At 39.8% G+C, this 19164-nt stretch overlaps 1 protein-coding gene across 8 annotated transcripts in view; it reads right to left on the bottom strand.

Annotated features, from left to right (window-relative positions):
* Positions 1 to 19164, bottom strand: part of TNC (tenascin C) — a 223528-nt gene that overhangs the window by 36280 nt on the left and 168084 nt on the right. For 2 of the 8 annotated variants that reach the window (XM_044058613.1, XM_044058615.1), the window contains one exon: positions 1497 to 1769. The exons of 1 other annotated variant lie outside the window; for it this stretch is intronic. In XM_044058613.1, the coding sequence (XP_043914548.1) occupies positions 1497 to 1769 (273 nt within the window). Of the gene's footprint in view, positions 1 to 1496; positions 1770 to 2706; positions 2980 to 11417; positions 11694 to 14213; positions 14484 to 19164 lie in introns of all 8 variants that reach the window. 5 more of the 8 variants (XM_044058609.1, XM_044058610.1, XM_044058611.1 and 2 more) reach the window with 5 other exon arrangements.

Below are 19164 nucleotides of genomic sequence, written 5' to 3'. Positions count from 1 at the left end.
TTGCGAGGCAAACAAACATAGTAAGCACATGCTTTCCTGCAATCAAAAACTGCAAATACTGGCCAGCATCCTGAAATAGCATCACTTCAGCTACTTGAAAGTAAGAAATACAGTTAATAAAACATGCAAAGTATGTATCAGTTATCTTTTCTGTCCTGCAAAATGAATTTTTGGGATTAGTAATGCACTTAAATACATTGTTTTGCACTTTCTGAATTTTAAGCAAACGCAGTTTTAAGTGTAGAATATCATGAAAAAAAATTATCACATTTTTGATTATTACATCATGCTGATAACATTTGCTGAATTTGGCTCAAATGAGAAAAAGATAAAATCATTTTTTGTGTATGTGTGTATACACATGCATAAGTGTTTAGATTCCCTTAGTTATAATGCTGTGCAAGGCACAGCATGTTGACTTATATTTTTATGTTTTTGCACCTTTATTTATTATGGTGCACACAGTAAATCACCTGCCTTCAAAATCCAAAAATCCTAACACAGCTTTTGCACGCATATTTGACACAACAACTGAATTTATTCATTTGGTGCCTTTCTATTTTAAACAAGACACTTTTTTGGATGAACAATAAATTTCAAGCTGTTAAGAAGAATAAATATTTAATGTAAGGGTTTAACATTTGTAAAAGCTAAAATAAATATTGTGAGATCAAAAGTTTTCAATCTTTTCTGAAGAATTTTTTTTTTTTGTATTGTAATGCAAGGTCTTAAATATTCAAAAGTTAGAGCTGAGCACAGACTTAAAGTAACATAGTTAATGACTACACAGTTAAACATATGAAAATATGACTTAAAATTGAAATAATGAAGAAATGGAATGTCTGAAAAATTCTCCAGATCTACTTCATGCCACAAAGTAATTCTGGTCTTTATAAAATAATCAACTATGATCATTATATTAGGCATGTATAATACTGTTTTCTGTGAAAATTATATTTTCTCAAAGAATATAAAGCAGCCAATACTATATTTTCCAATCCATTATTTGTTGACTTCTTCTGTTGACATCTTTTGTGTAAATTTTGACATAATTCTGACTGTTGTAATTCCCATAAAATCTAAATGAAAAGTAAAAAAAAAAGCCACACTGAAGTGACCTTTAGCACCGTAATAGGTGTAATGCATGCCTAAAAAGTAATTGTCATCTTCGATAAGCAAACTAAGGCTGATAAAAGAATTGCATGTCATTTTTTTCTGAGCACAGAGCACATGGTTTTCTAACCACTTCAAATAAGACATTGCAAATTTCAAGCATTTCATATCATGCAGACTACAGTTCAATGCCTACTCACAATTATTATTATAAGTTTACTAAATAAACTCCAGGCAATCATTTGCACAGCAAAACATAGGATAATAATAAAAAAGGGGGCAAAGCTAGGGGCATAGCAATGCAAAAAGGCAGCCAAAGGAAGCAGGTTGGTATAAATGGTTTACACGGTATGTCAGCACGAACTCTTCCATCAAAAAAATACCTGTTGAAACTGCGGCACTGAAAGGTTGTGAACGTCGTCCATTAGCTACACCATAAAGATCAATTTCATACTCAGTATCAGCTTTAAGCCCTGTAATAAGTTTGGTACGATGTTCGCCTGATACTGTTAATTCCAGTGGGTCAAATTCTTTATTAGAATCTCTAATTTTAATAACAAAGCTGTCGAAGATACCATCATCAGTAGTCCAGGATAACAAGAAACTGTCTGAGGTAATATCTGAAACTAGAAGGCTTTCCACTTCTGGCTCTGCTTCTGAGACAAAGATAATTAAGAAAAGAGTTCTAGTTAATGTTTGTTAAAGACACAGGTGTGAGGAAGGAGCTGATACCTATGACGAGGGAGAAGATTTTATATTTCTAATAATCACCAAATGTTGTAGATGCATCTATAGCATCTTAAGGTTCTATGTTGTAGATTAGAAATATACAAACATATCAGAAGTCAATTTAGTATAACACTTTTGTTAAAACATTCACTTTTACCACAATTTTATATATATATATATATATATATATATATATATATATATATATATATATATATGAAATTTTATCCCCCCCCCAACAAACTTAAATCCATGTTATTAAGGTAGAAGTCTATTCAAAATATCAAAATGATTTTAGAGCTTAACAAAAGCATTGTCAATATCTTTGCAAATATGTAGTTCATATATGAAGTGTTAAAGGAATACATTAGTTCATTCTCATGGTAAAAATAATTTCCTCTGCCTTTTCTTAGAAACTGTGATCTAGAGACAGAGATGATCTCATTTTGCTAATTTGCAGGAGATAGCAAAAAATGTGAAACATAATCTTATCTTTCGTATTACAAAATACTCAAGTTGCAATATCATTGTCAACCAAATGAAGACTGAAAAAAATGAAAATATGTTCTACTTTTGCTTTCTTTTCTGCAGAAAATTGTAAGTACAACCGATGACTTTGAAGTAAAATTGCCTAGAAATGCATTGCTAAGATGTATATTTTCTCTGTTTTTCATAATTTTTAAACATTGCATGTCTGACAAATATAGCCAAGATTATAAAAATATACAATAATTACAGTGGTATCTAATCAAGATATATCACAAAAGACAACTGAAACATAATGGCAGTGACAGATTTTATTATTTTACAACAAGACAAACTGAAAGAGGTCAGCAAGAAACATTTTCACATGATTTAAAGTACCTGTTATAGCATGCGCAGTTAAAGGTTTTGTGTGATGCCCCGTGACAATGCCAGTGAGTTTAATTTCATAACCAATCCCTGTTATCAAGCCTGTAACTTTGAGTATCTGCTGGGCTCCTGAAACTGTATAGATCTGTGGGGCTAGCAATCTGCCAGAGTCTACAACGGCTACTACAAACTCATCAAAATCCTTCTCTAGAGCCATCCAGGACACTGTGAAGCCATATGGGTGTATGTCTGAAACTGTTAGGTTTTCCAGTTTGGGCATTTTTTCTAGAGAAGGGAATTTTCAGATAGTAAAACACATGGTCACATCAGGAAAAATGCAAAGGAAAGTACATATTTCATGAAATAGAAGAACATTCTGTAATTTTGAATAAAAAAATCCATCTATAAAGGATTATTTAAAAAAAAAAAAAAGATTACCACAGCTTTATTATTAGCGCACATTAAAGATGAATCATGAACATAGCAGTACAGTATGACCTAAAACAGTAAACGCATGTGAAGCATCTCTGTCATGGCAACTTATTAAAGGTTAAAAGTTTGAAAAGTCCCAAGACTATGTGCTATGATGAATTCATGTGCTTCCCTCTCATAAAAAAAATGTATATATATATATATATATTTTTTTTTATATGGCTGTACTAATAATAATCAAAACTGACTTACTTGAAGATGACTTTACCGAGACAAGAACACCAAACCATTACTTTATTGAACAATCACACTACCAAAGTTTTTAACAGGGTAAGTATGCACTTGGCCAACATGGAATGAGGAAACATGCAGCAATATGTCAAACCCGCCCAGGTAGGGGGCTAAAGCCCCGACACCACCCAATGTGGGGCTATGCCCCACACCTCTAAACTAAATATACCAACTCTAGGATCATACCACAGTGGGAAAAAAGGTCAAATTCCCTCTATTGGCCAAGGGCATACTTAACCTTTTAAAAACTTTGATAGTGCAACCGTAAAGTAATGGTTCAGTGTTCTCATCTCAATGAAGTAGTCTTCTGATAAGTCGGCTTTCAATTATGAGAAGTAGACTCATATATATATATATATATATATATATATATATATATGTATATATATATATATATATATGTGTATATATATATATATGTATATACACACACACAGTGTGCATGCATTTATATGTATTCATATTTAGCCATATATATGCAGTCTCACTATCCTTATGTTTTATTCCTACTTTGTTTTTTCTCCATCTTTCTATCATTCCCTCAGAGTTGTCTATGAAGTTCCTTATGTACTTCATCTGTGTCTCCTTTCCATATAATATACTGAATACTGTACTGATTGACTTAAAGTTTTATTTCTTTGCTTTTGGTACATAATATATCCTATTCCCGCCAGGTACTGTATACCCCACTTTTAATACTGGCAGTTGTTATTCTTTCTATATCCCAAATTTGTGATTTTGTATCCGCAGTCAATCAACAATATGCAAACTCACTCCAGCTAATGTTTTTTGCTTAGATCATATAATATCAAAGGTGCACCAAAAATGTAAATTTTATATATATAGGAATTTCAGATATTACCCAATCAGTATACAAATATTATATTTATGAATTGTTGATGTTTTGTCACTGTAAATATCTGCTGATCAATTATTTTAAGGCACCACTTTTTCAGTGTAATAATACTCCCTGTGTAGTCTTGTGTGCATATTGAAGCTGTATTTGAAGACACTATACTCATATTGTATTTTAACCATTGTGAATTCAATACTGCACAATTTTTCTGTGCAGTCAACAAAAACAAATACATTAATAAATAACTACATACATAAATAATAAAATGATCTGTAATATAAGTTGTAATGCAGTTCTTAATGGAAATATTATTTTTAAGTGAATACGCCATATTGAGGAAACCATTTCCAGAAGACATGAATACAAAATGTTAAGTTGTCAATCTCGCCTTCATTCTTGCTGGATGGGTTCGGAGCCAATCCTCGGCTCCGACCCGGCCACTTACTAAAGCTCGAGAGCTAATTTTACCAGCTCGAGGCAACCCTATATCCCATGATGCAAGGCGAAGACTACCCAGATCTCGTTTGCCGCTTCGCTTACGAGGTGCCTCTTTTACCAGCTCCAGGTAAGTTTTCTTCAGATTAAGACTTTTAGTCTCATCCCTTTTAGATTTATTTACCTTAGTTTTGTGAACCTTAATGTTTAATTTAACCCTATTCCCGTTAGTGTTCCCTATTTTTCGGGTTATTTATCCCTTTCCCTAGGTTAGGCCTTAAACCTCCCCCTTTCCTAATTTTTCCTGTCAGGGATTCTGTGTGTGTTTGAGTGTGTTGTATCCCTGTTTAGATTTATATTATTGGATTGGGTGTTATTTTGTGTGTGTGTCTGTGTTTCCTTGTTACTTGTGTTTCCTCAACACAGCTATGTCGAAGGACACAAAGGTCTCAGGCTTCAAGAAGTGTGACTCGTGCTGTAAGAAGATGTCTCTGACAGACGGTCACACTGCACCTGCAGGACTCTTGTGCTATCTGTCATGCCTTCAGCCCAAGAGTCCTGCAGGAGCGCAGAAATAAATTAATATTGAGGGGCTTATTAAAGCCTGAGAGCTCCCCGACTAAGTCGGCTCCGGGGAAGCCCTCGAAACCAGTTAGGCCTTCGGCTTCAAGTCCTAAGCCATAGGCTATTGGTTCTCCTTCAGTGTCGAGATCGGCTCCGGCCGGAGCCGATCCTTCTCTTTTAGAAGTCACAGTATCGGCTCCATCCTGCGCCGATGCTGCTAGATCTGGGCACTCAGTGTCGGCTCTGGCTGGAGCCGACGTATCCTCGGCTCCTTCGGCTCCACCTATCTCTAAAAAGAGATCACGATCCCCCTCATTGGAATCGATACGTTCGGCTCCGAGATCACCCCTGCTCTCGGAGCGGAGCCGTTCTTCTCGGTCGTCCAGGCTGTCTGATCACAACCTAGAGAGAGTGATAAGTAGACTATTAAAGTCTCAGGCATTGGCCCAAATGCTCCATAGCCTGTCTCAACAGATGGTAGCTATCACACATCCACCTAACATTCCTCCTTCAACTTTCTTACAGAGCTCGGAGCCAGAGCTCCTCGGAGCCGTGACTGTTGTAACTTCGGAGCCAATACCACCCCCCCTTTCGGCTCCGTCGTCCTCTGCTCCGATTTCCTCCTTGAGGCCTTCATTGGAGGGATCTGGGCGTCTGGTCTCTCTCGTCGGCTCTGAGGGGGCGAGTGGCATCGGACCCTTGTCCGACCCCGTTCTCCCTCTCGGAGCTTCGGCGTTGGTGAGCTCAGCTCCGACATCTACCTCGGAGCCGTCCCTGTCTGTGAGGCCTGGAGTTCCTATCTCTTCGGAGCGGGAACCTTCTGGCCTCTCTGACGGGGGAGCCTTCAAGCTGATGAGGAGTGTACTAGCCCCTGGGCGTAGTCAACGGTCATTTCCATCAGCTCCTCCCACTACAGTGCCTGCTGACGTCTCTTCCCACTCTCTTGCTCCCGGACCCAGAGATCCAACGCCTCAGGTTTCCCCATTGGGAATATATTCCTCTTCCGAGGCTTCTCCTGATCCGTCAGGTGAACCTCCATATAAGAGGACATGTAAGAGGAAACATCTAGACTCCCCCGAGTCTATTACATCTGATACTGACTTGGATGAGTCGGAGGGATCCCCAAGGTCCCCCTCTGAGGATGTCTCTTTCTCAGACATCCTTGAACTTCTTAAGCAGAGGGGGAACTGGCCTTCCCTTAATCCTTCCGAGGATGAGTCAGTATACCTGGAGGCATTCGGGTCTCGACCCTCCACCTCCTGGGTGTCTCTGCCTTTTGACCCTCTTATGGACGTGGTGGCTCGGAAGGCATGGATGGCCCCGGATTCGGTGGAACCTATTCCTCGGAGGCCTTCTAAATTCATTACAGCCCCACCTGATGGGCAATATTTGACAAAAGGTGTCCCGGTTGATGCCATGGTGGTGGCTGCAGCCACCAAGAAGGAACTAGCTGATCCTTCAATACCTGTCCATCCTCCTAACAAGGATTCTAGGACTATGGATAGGTACGGCAAGCGGATTTTTTCTTCAGCGACCTTTGCCATGCGATCGCTGAACTACTTGTGTCACTTCACCCGCCTTCAAAGAAATGTTCTTAAAGAGTTGGGAGAAGTTTTACAGGATCCGTCAGCTGCTGGGTCTCAGGATAAGATTAACTCACAGCTAGGAATCCTAAACTCCATTGTTAACTCCTCCATGCGGCTCATTTCATATGCAGCCGATGGAGCGAGTAGGGCCGCAGGCACAAGAGTGGCTTTAAGGCGTCAATCCTGGATGCGGCTTTGTAATTTTGCAGATCCCTTCAAAGCGTTCTTCACAAACTCTCTGTTTGATGGCTCGACTTTGTTTGGACCTCAAGTGAAAGACACCTTGACTAGATGCGAACAAGATGGCAAGACTCTTTCTGCCGTAGGAGTCCGTTTCTCCACTCCTTCAAGACCTTACCCAAAAGGTCAGAAGGGAGGGAAAATGTGGTTCCGCAAATCTCAAGGAGTCACGCCTGACGCACGAGGTCAGTTTACCCCCAGAGGCAGAGGGGGTAACAACAACAGACACCGCCCTAGAGGCAGAGGGGGTCCGCAGAATCAGGGTAGCAGGGAGCCTCTCTCTGACAAACCCTTCCAGCATCCCTGAGATGTTGCCTGATTGTCCACCTTCGGAGGCAGTCGGGGGAAGATTATCACTGTACCCAAAGCCTGGCTTTCCCTTTTTCAAGACAAATGGGTACAGTCGATCATATCCGAGGGTTACAAAATTCCCTTTATTCAAACCCCAGTTCAGCAAGAGGGAACCTTTCCAGACGTTCCACCCGGTCTAAGAGAACTAGCAGTACCAGAGATTTCAAAACTGCTAGCAAAAAGAGCCATCCAGCCAGTCCCAGCAGACCAAATAGGATCCGGTATCTACTCAAGGTTCTTTTTAGTACCAAAAAAGACAGGGGACTGGAGACCAATATTAGATCTCAGCAAACTAAACAAGTTTGTAAAGAAAACAAGATTCCGGATGGTCACGCTGCAGTCCATTCTACCCTTTCTGGGCAAGGACAATTGGATGTGCTCGGTAGATCTTCAGGATGCGTACTATCACATAAAAATTCACAGGTGCTCCAGAAGGTTTCTCCGCTTTCGGCTGGGCCCAGTCACTTCCAATTCAGGGCCCTGCCATTTGGACTCACTACAGCCCCCAGAGTGTTCACCAAATGTATGGCAGTGGTTACGGCTCACCTGAGACGTCAAGGATTCCAGGTGTTTCCATATCTAGATGACTGGCTCCTCACTGCCACCACCAGGTATCAACTTCTCCAAGCCAGAGATTACACCATTCACATTTGCAGAGGGCTAGGGATTTCTATAAATTTCAAAAAATCTGCCTTGTCGCCTTGTCAATCTATTACTTTTATAGGTGCAAAGTTGGACACCGTACAACTTTCAGCAAAGTTAACAGACCAAAGGATCTTGGACATTCAAAATCATGTCCAGGTGATTCTTCTCAGCAACAAAATTCAGGCCAGATTTGCTCTGAAAGTACTGGGTCTTATGGCGGCCGCCATAACACTTCTTCCCCTTGCCCGCTTTTACATGCGTCTTCTACAATGGATGCTATTCGCCCAATGGTCCTTTCAACAACTTCCCATGTGTCAAAGGATCATAATAACTCCAATTTGCAAAAGGCATCTGACCTGGTGGATATCGTCCCCTCAAGTCCATCAGGGCAGAACCTTTGTTCCTCCCGCCCCAGTCGCCACGGTTACATCGGACGCCTCCCTGATCGGGTGGGGGGGGGGGGCATTATCAGGGCAGGATGGTCCATGGCACTTAGCAACCTTTCGAATACCACCTGCACATAAATGTCCTACAGTTGAGAGCAGTGTTTTTAACGTTGCAAGCCCTCCACGACTCTCTTCCCCTAGGAACTATTGCAATCCAAACGGACAATATGTCCGTAGTGTGGTATATCAACAAACAGGGCGGAACCAAGTCCTATCCACTGTGTCGAGAGGCTCTCAGACTTTGGCAGTGGGCAATCTCTTCTCAGCGGTTTCTGATAGAAACGCATATCCCCAGGAAATCCAACATCATAGCGGACAGGTTGAGCAGAGCTATCCTCATGCCTCACGAGTGGTCTCTCAAACAATCAGTGATGGAAGAGATTTTTCAGGAGTGGGGCCTTCCTTGCTGCGACCTTTTTGCTCCACCTCAAAACAGCAAATGCCCCGACTTCTTCTCTCTCTTCCCCCTTCCAGGCCATCCCCCCAGAGATGCTCTAACCCAAGATTGGCCCCGGGGACTTCTTTATGCCTTTCCTCCCTTTCCTCTGATACCTCAAGTAATTCAGAAAGCAACCGCCTTGAGAGCCAAGTTGATTCTCATTGCCCCTTATTGGCCTTGACAGATATGGTTTCCGTTCCTACATCGTTATCTCTTGGTACAGCCATGGCATCTGGACCCGGTTCCAGATGATCTGACCCACCAGTCGGGGCAGCTGCACCAATCCATACCTTCTCTCAACCTCACTGCTTGGTTGCTCCACTTCCATCCCTAGCCAGGCTTCCTATGATTTCTAATCCCGTCCGGGATATCATAGTAGCTTCCCTTAAATCTTCCACCAGAAGGATTTACACTAGTAAATGGCAACGTTTCTCCTTCTGGGCAAAAGCTAGGAATATAGACCCCAATACTGCTCCGATCCATTCGGTCTTGGACTTCCTAGCTGAGATTTTTCATTCAGGATCTTCTTCCTCCACAGTAAAAGTTCAGCTGGCAGCCATTTCGAATTTTCATATAGGCTTTTTGGACCACAACATTATGTCACATAAACTTTGCAAGGCATTCCTTAGAGGTATCTTTTTACTTAAACCTCCGATTAGAGACCCCCCCACCACAGTGAGATCTAAATTTAATTTTAATATCCTTGATTCTTCCCCCTTTCGAACCTGCGGCTGCCTGTTCATTGAAATTTCTTTCTTGGAAGACACACTTTCTAGTCGCCATTACTTCTGCCAGGAGAGTATCTGAGCTTCATGCCCTCTGCATTCATCCTCCCTACTTAATCTTCCACAAAGACAGAGTTTCTCTAAGGACTAATCCGTCTTTCTTACCCAAACTGGCATCGCAGACGAACTTAAATCAATCCATTGATCTTCCATTTTTTTTCCCAAATTATTCTGATAGAGCGGAACAAAAACTACATTATCTTGATGTTCACCGCCAACTCAGATATTATCTGGACAGAACTAAACATTTTAGGAAATCTGATCAACTGTTTTTATCCTCTGCAGAGAACAGGAAAGGCCTTCCAGTCTCCAAGGTAACTCTATCTAGATGGCTGTCTTCTGTGATTACTTGCATTTATCAGCTCAGAGGCAAAGAGTTGATTTCTAGGCCAAAAGCCCATTCTACCAGAGCTCTAGCTACATCTACAGCTTTTCAGGCTAGACTTCCAATAGACACTATTTGTGCAGCAACCACATGGGCCTCTCCTCATACCTTTGTTTCACATTACAAATTAGACTTGGCCTCCAGAGACAGAGTGAACTTTGGTTCAACCATTCTCAAGAGTCTGTTCCATTGAGCCACCCAGGATAGAGGTGCTAGGGATGCGGTCCCATCCAGCAAGAATGAAGGCGAGATTGGCAACTTATTAAGAAGTTATGTACCTACCATAATGTTCCATGTTAGTTGTCTTCTCTCGCCTTCTTTCTTGCGTCCCGCCCACCATCCCCCTAGCCTGGTCAGACCGAGAATATTGTGCCACTTCTCTTAAGAGGCTTTATCCATTTTTTCTAGCTAATCAGCTTTCTAGTGTCACTAGATTAGGTTGATCCTTTTCGGGGGATTATGATTATTATTATTGTCATTTTTAGTATTATTACCTCTTCCTCCTCCTCTCCAGTTGGAGGAATATATTGCATAATTTCCTTAGCTACCAAACGAGATCTGGGTAGTCTTCGCCTTGCATCATGGGATATAGGGTTGCCTCGAGCTGGTAAAATTAGCTCTCAAGCTTTAGTAAGTGGCCGAGTCGGAGCCAAGGATCGGCTCCGAACCCATCCAGCAAGAAAGAAGGCGTGAGAAGACAACTAACATGGAAAGTTATGGTAGGTACATAACTTCTTATTTAAGGGTCACATCTGGAAAAAAGTAGGTCTAACTATTCAAAATAGATTAAATAATGAGCTTTGGTTAACTTTATTAAAGCTGAGTAATTGCTGCCAAATGTCTACCTACAGAATAACTAAATTATGTGTTTTATTTTTTATTTTTCATACGTAGTAACAGTATAACATACCATAGATGAATATAGATTTTGTAATGGTCCTGTATATGATGCATGAAATATCTTGTAATATAGGATTAGGGGAAACATTATAAGATGAATAATTGTTTTTTTTTTCTTTTTGAGAACTAGCTATGCTGACAACTCATGATTTTACATTCACACCAAAGCAGCAGCCTATGAAATATAAGTTTACTAATTCAGAGCTATAACCTTTAATATGTAAAAAAAAAAAAAAAGACCAGGAGATAATTTCTTGAAAGCATTACTTTTCTGATATTTCTTAAAGAAGCAGGACGACCACTACAATTTAATTAAAACAAATAAGAAAAAAAAAAGTCTACATTATTTCTAATGTGAGAAAATGTACCTGTTGATACAACTGTTGCTATGGGTTCTGAATGCTGCCCACCCCACGTTGTGCCAGACACGTTAATTTTATATTCTGTACCATCAGTGAGTCCTGTGACATTAATGGTAGTCACATGTCCAGGTAGTTGGTATTCCTTCATGTCATATACATGGTTAGTGTCTCTAATACGTACAATTATGTTTTCAAAAGCTTCATGTTTTACTTCCCAAGACAATATGAAGCTCTCTGGGGTAATAGCTGAAGCTTCTAAATCACCAAATCGAGGCACTGCTTCTGAAGGAAATGAAGACATTTTGAGATTGTTATTTTTTGTTACATATTTACCAAAAAATTATGTAGTGAAAATAAGATGCAAGTGCATCTAAAACTATTTAAATGTAAATAACAATGAAACCAGCATTAGAGAGCTTGTCCGTAGCCATATATCAGGTGTGGAAAGAATCCTGATAGAAGAAAATCTATTAGATTGTGCTTGTATGATCCGCTATTATTTACTAAAACTGAAGTATAACTTAAACAAATTGAGTAACTAAAATCACTTTATCTATAAGAAAAATGTCACGCAATAGTCCATTCTGTGTGACAGTAAACTTAGGGCACTACACTCCAAATTCTATGAAAGGCAGTTTTCAAATATTGTTATTCAGCAGTCACCATTTCAAAAAATCCTGAATTTAAAAAAAAAAATCAGACTGACATATGTGTGAATCTATCTTTCTAAAATACATTTTCCTTGAATGAGTGAACAGAAAAAATATTTATAGGCTATCCGTAACTGTTTAATTTGTATTTTCCTACAACAATTTCCTAGCAGTTTGTTTCTAAAAAAGGAAAGTACAGAAGTAAACAAACTATATTTTGTTAAATTTAAATGGTTGTTTTGCAAATATTCTTAATCAATATATTCTGAAATTTTTATAGTAGAATTCTAAATAACAGTTCTTTAAAACTCTAAGGTGAAAACTAGTTATCTAAAATCAACATAGAGTTAAAAACTCCCAATTTGAAAGAAAAAAAAATATTTTCTCAAAATATATGTAATTTATTTAAGATCAGTAAACTCAGAGCTTGGCAAGAAGCTGGTATGCATTGGGTTGTGAGGACAGATCACTGACTACCCTTAGCATATTAGCTTCCCACTTTCTAATAGCATTAACAGCCCTGCTCTTAAACTGGAGCATTCGGAGTAGACATTGCAATCCCACAGCAAAGAGACTTAACCTTTCAGAGAATGGGATCCTCTCCCAACATTAGGAAAGAGAGGTATAAGAAATGGAAGCCGAAAGCCCATCATATAACAAGCACTAGTGAATTCCGTATAAACCTGTATCTGCTAGTATGAGAATTAGTGGCCAAGGTGATAGAGCAAACACTGTTTTGTCCTAAGGCACCTACTGTATAAATGCTCACAAATTATATATATATATATATATATATATATATATATATATATATATATATATATTTATGCATGTTTCTTCTGATCTCAGTTATTGTCTACTGCCAACAAAGACTGCAAACATCTGCCAACTGTTTAATTTCTCTTCCAGACAAATATGCTACTCAGAAGGGCTACAGGTTGAACAGAGATCCTTGGTAAATTGCTTAAATTGTGAGACTCTGTGACCACGTGTAAGATAAAGGTTACATACTGGCTCTCCTGAAGGTTTTCAGTAATAATGTTTGGTTAATTATGTTTTTAATCATTTTAGTTCACTACTCTGATAAACTAAATTTGTATTAAATATCAATATAATGAATTTCTTTAAAAAAACGAAGCTTTCAAGAAGTATAAATCTTTTACTGGAAAGTCCTCTCGTTCATGACTAGGACATGCCTGGGAAAACTTTAAATGGCCATACATGTCAACTGTTATAAATCAGACATAGCACTATGACCTTTGTCTTCAGATTTACCCTTACTCCAGTCAGCATTTCTTGATTTTCATCATAAAGATATACATGTTTAAGGATAGATACATTATTACATAACTGGAATAAGTCAGTACAGAAATTATATTTAATAAAGTACAAAGGGTCTAGTATCTGAGTGCCTTCTATTCTAAAACTTAAGAAATTGTTCCTCTTTTCAAGCCTCTGTTATGATTTTTAAATTCCAATGCCATCATTTTTTGTAATACTGAATGGTATGCCAATGACCAAATACCCTTCTTCAGTTATGTTGTGTGGAGACTTGCTAGATCTCTACAAATTGGGAAAAAAGCTTGAGATAGCTATTGGCTGAAGTTTGAATCAGGAAATAAACACCTTGAAGTGCAGCTGTGCGTGTTCCAGAAATTACTCATGACAAGTTCTATATTCCAGACTGTTATTTTTAAAGATATTCTAAGCTTAGTGCTTGCCTTTTTTTCTTTTAAAGTAAATATTCATAGTGTGCAGTTGATCTGATTTTCTTAGTGTAAGAATAATATATATAGTCATTTGGTATGGTGCCATTGTTGAAAGCAAGTACACTTTTATATCAAAAATGCTGTTTCTTACAAAGAAACGATTATATGACCATTTTCAACTAATAAAACCCCATGATTTAGTTATTATAAAATTCCCATATTTGACATTAATGAGTTTTTATTTTTAATAAAGTATATTAAGCAGAAAAGTTGTTGTATTAAATGTGTATGACAAGACAAAGGAATGTTACTATTATCAAAAATGCCTTTCACAGTTTACTGTCACATAACAGAAAGCACAGAGAAATTTTAATCCATATAGCTCTAAGAAAAATAAGAACATATAGATACTTCTAAGAGGCATTCAGTTTTACAGAAAGTACCTGTTGTAGTTACAGCGGATAATGTCTGTGAGCGCTGCCCAGTGGAAACACCATACAGAGAGATGTAGTAATCAGTTCCTGCACTTAGATTTTTGAGGTCGGTACTCCTTAACGTGCCTGGTACTATATACTCCAGCTGATCCAGCAACCCATTAGAATCTCTGACTTCTACTATGAAGTCATCAAACATGTGTTGTGCTTCCCAGTTCAAGGATAGGCTATACGAGGTAATGTTTGAGATCACTAAATTGCCAAGCTCAGGTGCATGTGCTACAGAAATGTAAAAGCAAAAAGATTCAGTTTTCAGACATCACATGCTAAGCTACTGGAATGTATACACAGACATACAGAATATGATCTCAGAGTCCATTAATTCTGTTGATGACTAGTAATGGTGGAGATTGCACTTAACTATGGTTTATTTTTTCATCCTACCATTTTTTAATTTTATTTTTGGCCTTAAACTACCTATTCTATGCCTTCATCCAGTTTCATAAAATTTCATAGGACAAACTGCAGGTCTCATTTTGCCATGGACTGGGTTATATTTTGGGAGGATACACATAACTTCCCTTTCCTGACATTAGAAGTTTGCCTGCAAAATTAAAATCTTCACAACCCCACATGCACACGCCAACTCATAATTGCTGCACGTGCCATTAGTGGTGAAGTTCTCTTACTACCTCCTCCTGAGATGCTCAGATAAATTTTGCTACCTACTCCTGGGTTATCTGTTTTACAAGACCACTCTGAAAACAAATGTTTGACACTGAGTATGGTGGATGATGGAAAACCCAAAACAGAGTACAAATAATAATCCCTTGTGTTTCCCCTGATCTGTGCACAAAAATGCCAAAATTATCTTCTAGTCCATTTGTGATATTGTTTGCTTAGGCTGTGGAAAAAGATCATAGTTTCATGGGTAAATATTAGGCTAACTGCCCTGGTGGGCTATTCTAAGCATAGCCAATAACTTTAGATCAAATCAAAATCTGATGCTTGTGTTTAAGAAGTAAAGATCTTAACCATTATGCTAATCCGTCCTCCACTCTGTCAACTGGATTTGAACCTTGAATCACCTGTGCTCTAGTAAATATACTTATGGTATCTCCCTTCTTTTTATTGTCTCACATGAGCAGGAAGATGTTTAATCTATTTCTCTGCCATCTTGTTTAACTACCAATGCTTTACATGAATTCTTACTTGCAGAATTTACTCCGTTTCCCAGATTGTTGTTCAGTATCTCACAATGGCCATGTTTTGATATTGTGTTTACCAAAAGAACTCCATTAGGTTACCTACCATGACAGTTCACTCACTAATCCATGATGTTTTGAGTTGTGTGATCTGCTGGGATCTAAACAGGCTAAAATTATTTCCTCCAGTATTGATTTAATCATATTTTTTATGATAGGGATCAAACTGATAGGCAGTGATTTTCAGTTTGTTTAACACCCATTCTTGAAAAAGGAACCACATTAGGATTCTTCCAGTCTTCAAAAATGTCATTGTCATTGGGTCTGCATTATTTCAGCGAGCGCTAAAATAGTAAATGCTGTTTAATTGAGCCAATAAAATCGAAATCCCTAAATCTCGAACACACGGAACAGTGATTTTTTTTTCCCCAGGGAAAAAAATCGCTGATCCGTTAAAAAAAAAAAAAAAAAAATCAAAACACAAAATAAAGTGGGGGACTTCACTGCCTCACACTCCCCCTACTTAAATATACCAACTCTAGTTTCGCACTACAGTGGAAATGGCAAAGTCCCAAACACAGCTCAGTGATTTTTTTTTCCCTGGGAAAAAAATAGAAGTTATGTTCTTACCATAACGTTCCATGTTAGTTGTCTTCTTCTCGCCTTCTTTCTTGCTGGATGGGTTCGGAGCCGACCACGGCTCCGACTCGGCCACTCTAAAAGCTCGAGAGTTGGTTCCACCGGCTCGAGGCTCCCCTTATATCCCACAATGCTAGGCGGTATTACCTCAGATCTCGTTTGTAAGCTATGCCCAGCCAAAAATAACTCCAGAACCACTGGAAAAGGGAAAAAAAAACACCTCTATAAAAGGAAGGGAAGAAGGTGACCTGAAAACCTGATGAAGGAATATATGCACAGTATAGCATATACCTATATACAATAGAGGTGGTAGAAAGAGAGGTCACAATCAAACTCCTCTAGGTCTGTCCAGGCTAGGGGGAAGGAGGGTGTGCCTCAAGAAAGAAGGCGAAGAAGACAACTAACATGGAACGTTATGGTAAGAACATAACTTCTATATGTTAAGTTGTCTATCTCGCCTTCATTCTTGCTGGATGGGACTGCGTCCCTAGCACCTTGTCCCGGGTGGCCTATCGGAACAGACTCTTGAGAACAGTGGAACCAAAGTTAGCTCTATGTCTAGAAGCTAAATCCAACTTATAATGAGAAATGAAAGTGTGAGGAGTAGCCCAAGTAGCCGCTGCACAAATGGTGTCAATAGGCAGCCTGTCTTGGAAGGCTATAGAAGTAGCCAAAGCTCTGGTGGAGTGGGCCTTAGGTTTGTTAGGCAGCTTTTGGTGTCTAATTTCATAAGCAAGGGAAATCAGAGATGTTAGCCATCTGGAGAGTGATACCTTCGAAACTGAAAGTCCCTTTCTGCCTTCTGCATAAGAGACAAACAACTGGTCAGTTTTCCTGATCTGTTTGGTTCTATCCAAATAATACCTTAACTGACGATGAACATCTAGCCAATGCAATTTTTGTTCAGACCTGTTAGAATAGTTAGGAAAAAACACAGGGAGGTCAATGCTTTGATTCAGGTTAGATGCGGAGGCTACTTTAGGTAAAAAGGATGGATTGGTTCGTAAGGACACCCTATCTTTATGAAACAATAGATAAGGTGGTCGACTGCTAAGTGCATGAAGTTCTGAGACCCTTCTAGCTGAAGTAATGGCTACCAGAAAGAGAGTCTTCCAGGATAACAATTTCAATGAACAGGAAGCTGCAGGTTCGAAAGGGGGGAGAATCAAAGATGTGAGAACTAAATTAAGGTCCCAAGAAGGAGGAGGATTTCTTATAGGAGGTCTGAGAAGAAAAACTCCTTTCAAAAAAGCTTTGCAAAGCTTGTGAGACATGATGGCAGAATCTGAAATGCCCACATGAAAGTTAGAAATAGCTGCCAATTGAACTTTAAGAGTAGAAGGAGATGAACCTGCATGGAAGAGTTCAGCTAGAAAATCAAGGACTATTTGGATGGAAGCAGTGAAAGGATCTATGTCCCTTCCTTGAGCCCAATAGGCGAAACGTTTCCACTTACTAAGATAAATCTTCCGAGTGGAAGATTTATGGGAAGCTATCAAAATATCTCGAACAGAGTGAGATATTTGAGGAAGCCTGGCTAAGGTTGGAATTGGAGGAACCAAGCAGTGAGGTTCAGAGAGGGGAGGGAGCGATGTAACTGACCCGATTGATGGATCAAAAGTTCTGGAACTAGGTCCAGATGCCAAGGTTGCTCCAACAGAAATTGATGTAGAAAGGGGAACCAAACCTGTTGAGGCCAGTAAGGAGCAATGAGGATCAATGAGGCCTTCTGAGCGATAGCTTTCTGTATCACTTGAGAGATTAGTGGAAAGGGAGGAAATGCATACAGAAGTCCCCGGGGCCAAACTTGGACTAGAGCGTCTCTGCTGGGCTGGCCTGGTAACGGGAATAGGGTGAAATAATCTCTGCACTTGCTGTTTTGGGGAGTAGCAAAAAGGTCGCAGCAAGGCTGACCCCACTTGAGAAAAATTTTCTCCAGAATAGAATCTTTCAGAGACCACTCGTGAGGCATGAGGATAGCTCTGCTCAACTTGTCCGCGATCAGATTGGACTTCCCGGGGATGTGCGTTGCTATCAGAAACCGCTGAGAAGAAACCGCCCATTGCCACAGTCTGAGTGCTTCTCGACATAGGGGATAGGACCTGGTTCTGCCTTGTTTGTTGATATACCACACTACAGACATATTGTCCGTCTGAATTGCTATCGTTCCCAAGGGAAGAGAGTCTTGAAGGGCTTGCAATGCTAGAAGCACTGCTCTCATCTCTAGAACATTTATATGCAAGTGGCGTTCGACTGGTTGCCAAATGCCCTGGACTGTTCTGCCCTGATAATGCCCCCCCCCACCCAATCAGGGAAGCGTCCATTGTCAGAGTAGCAACCGGAGGGGGAAGAACAAAGGGTCTTCCTAGGAAGAGCTGGGGGGAAGAAATCCACCAAAGAAGATGATTCTTGCATGCTTGCGTAATCACAATGGTGTGGGACATCGGAAGATGTTGGTATGACCATTGTGTAAAGAGCATCCATTGAAGGATTCTCATGTGAAATCTGGCTAATAGAAGTAGAGGGATAGCAGCCGCCATAATCCCTAGTACTTTGAGAACTAACCTGACTTTGACTCTGTTGCTGTGGAAGAGAAGGGAGACCATTTTGCGTATGTCTGCTATTCTTTGATCTGTGAGCCTCGCAGACATGTTGACTGTGTCTAGATTTGCGCCTATGAAGGTAATAGCATGACAAGGCGACAAAACAGACTTTTCACAATTTATTGAGATACCTAACTTTTGACAAATGCGAAAGGTGTAGTCTCTGGCCATTAGAAGAAGATGCTTGGTAGGAGCTGTGAGGAGCCAGTCGTCCAAATATGGAAACACCTGGAATCCTTGACGTCTCAGGTGAGAAGCTACCACTGCCATGCATTTGGTAAACACCCGGGGGGCAGTGGTGAGACCAAAGGGCAGGGCTCTGAATTGAAAATGACTGGTTCCCAGCCGGAAGCGGAGAAATCTCCTGGAGCGTCTGTTCATTTTTATATGATAGTACGCATCCTGGAGGTCTATAGAGCACATCCAGTTTTCCTTTCCCAAAAGGGGTAGGATGGATTGTAGCGTGACCATCCGAAATCTTGTTTTCTTGACCGACTTGTTCAAGATACTGAG

Source organism: Protopterus annectens, chromosome 16.part0 (assembly GCF_019279795.1).
Source record: "Protopterus annectens isolate FY-2018-M chromosome 16.part0, PAN1.0, whole genome shotgun sequence".
NCBI lineage: Eukaryota > Metazoa > Chordata > Ceratodontiformes > Protopteridae > Protopterus > Protopterus annectens.
The sequence above is the reverse complement of the archived record's forward strand: the minus strand, read 5'-3'. Positions and strand labels throughout refer to the sequence as shown.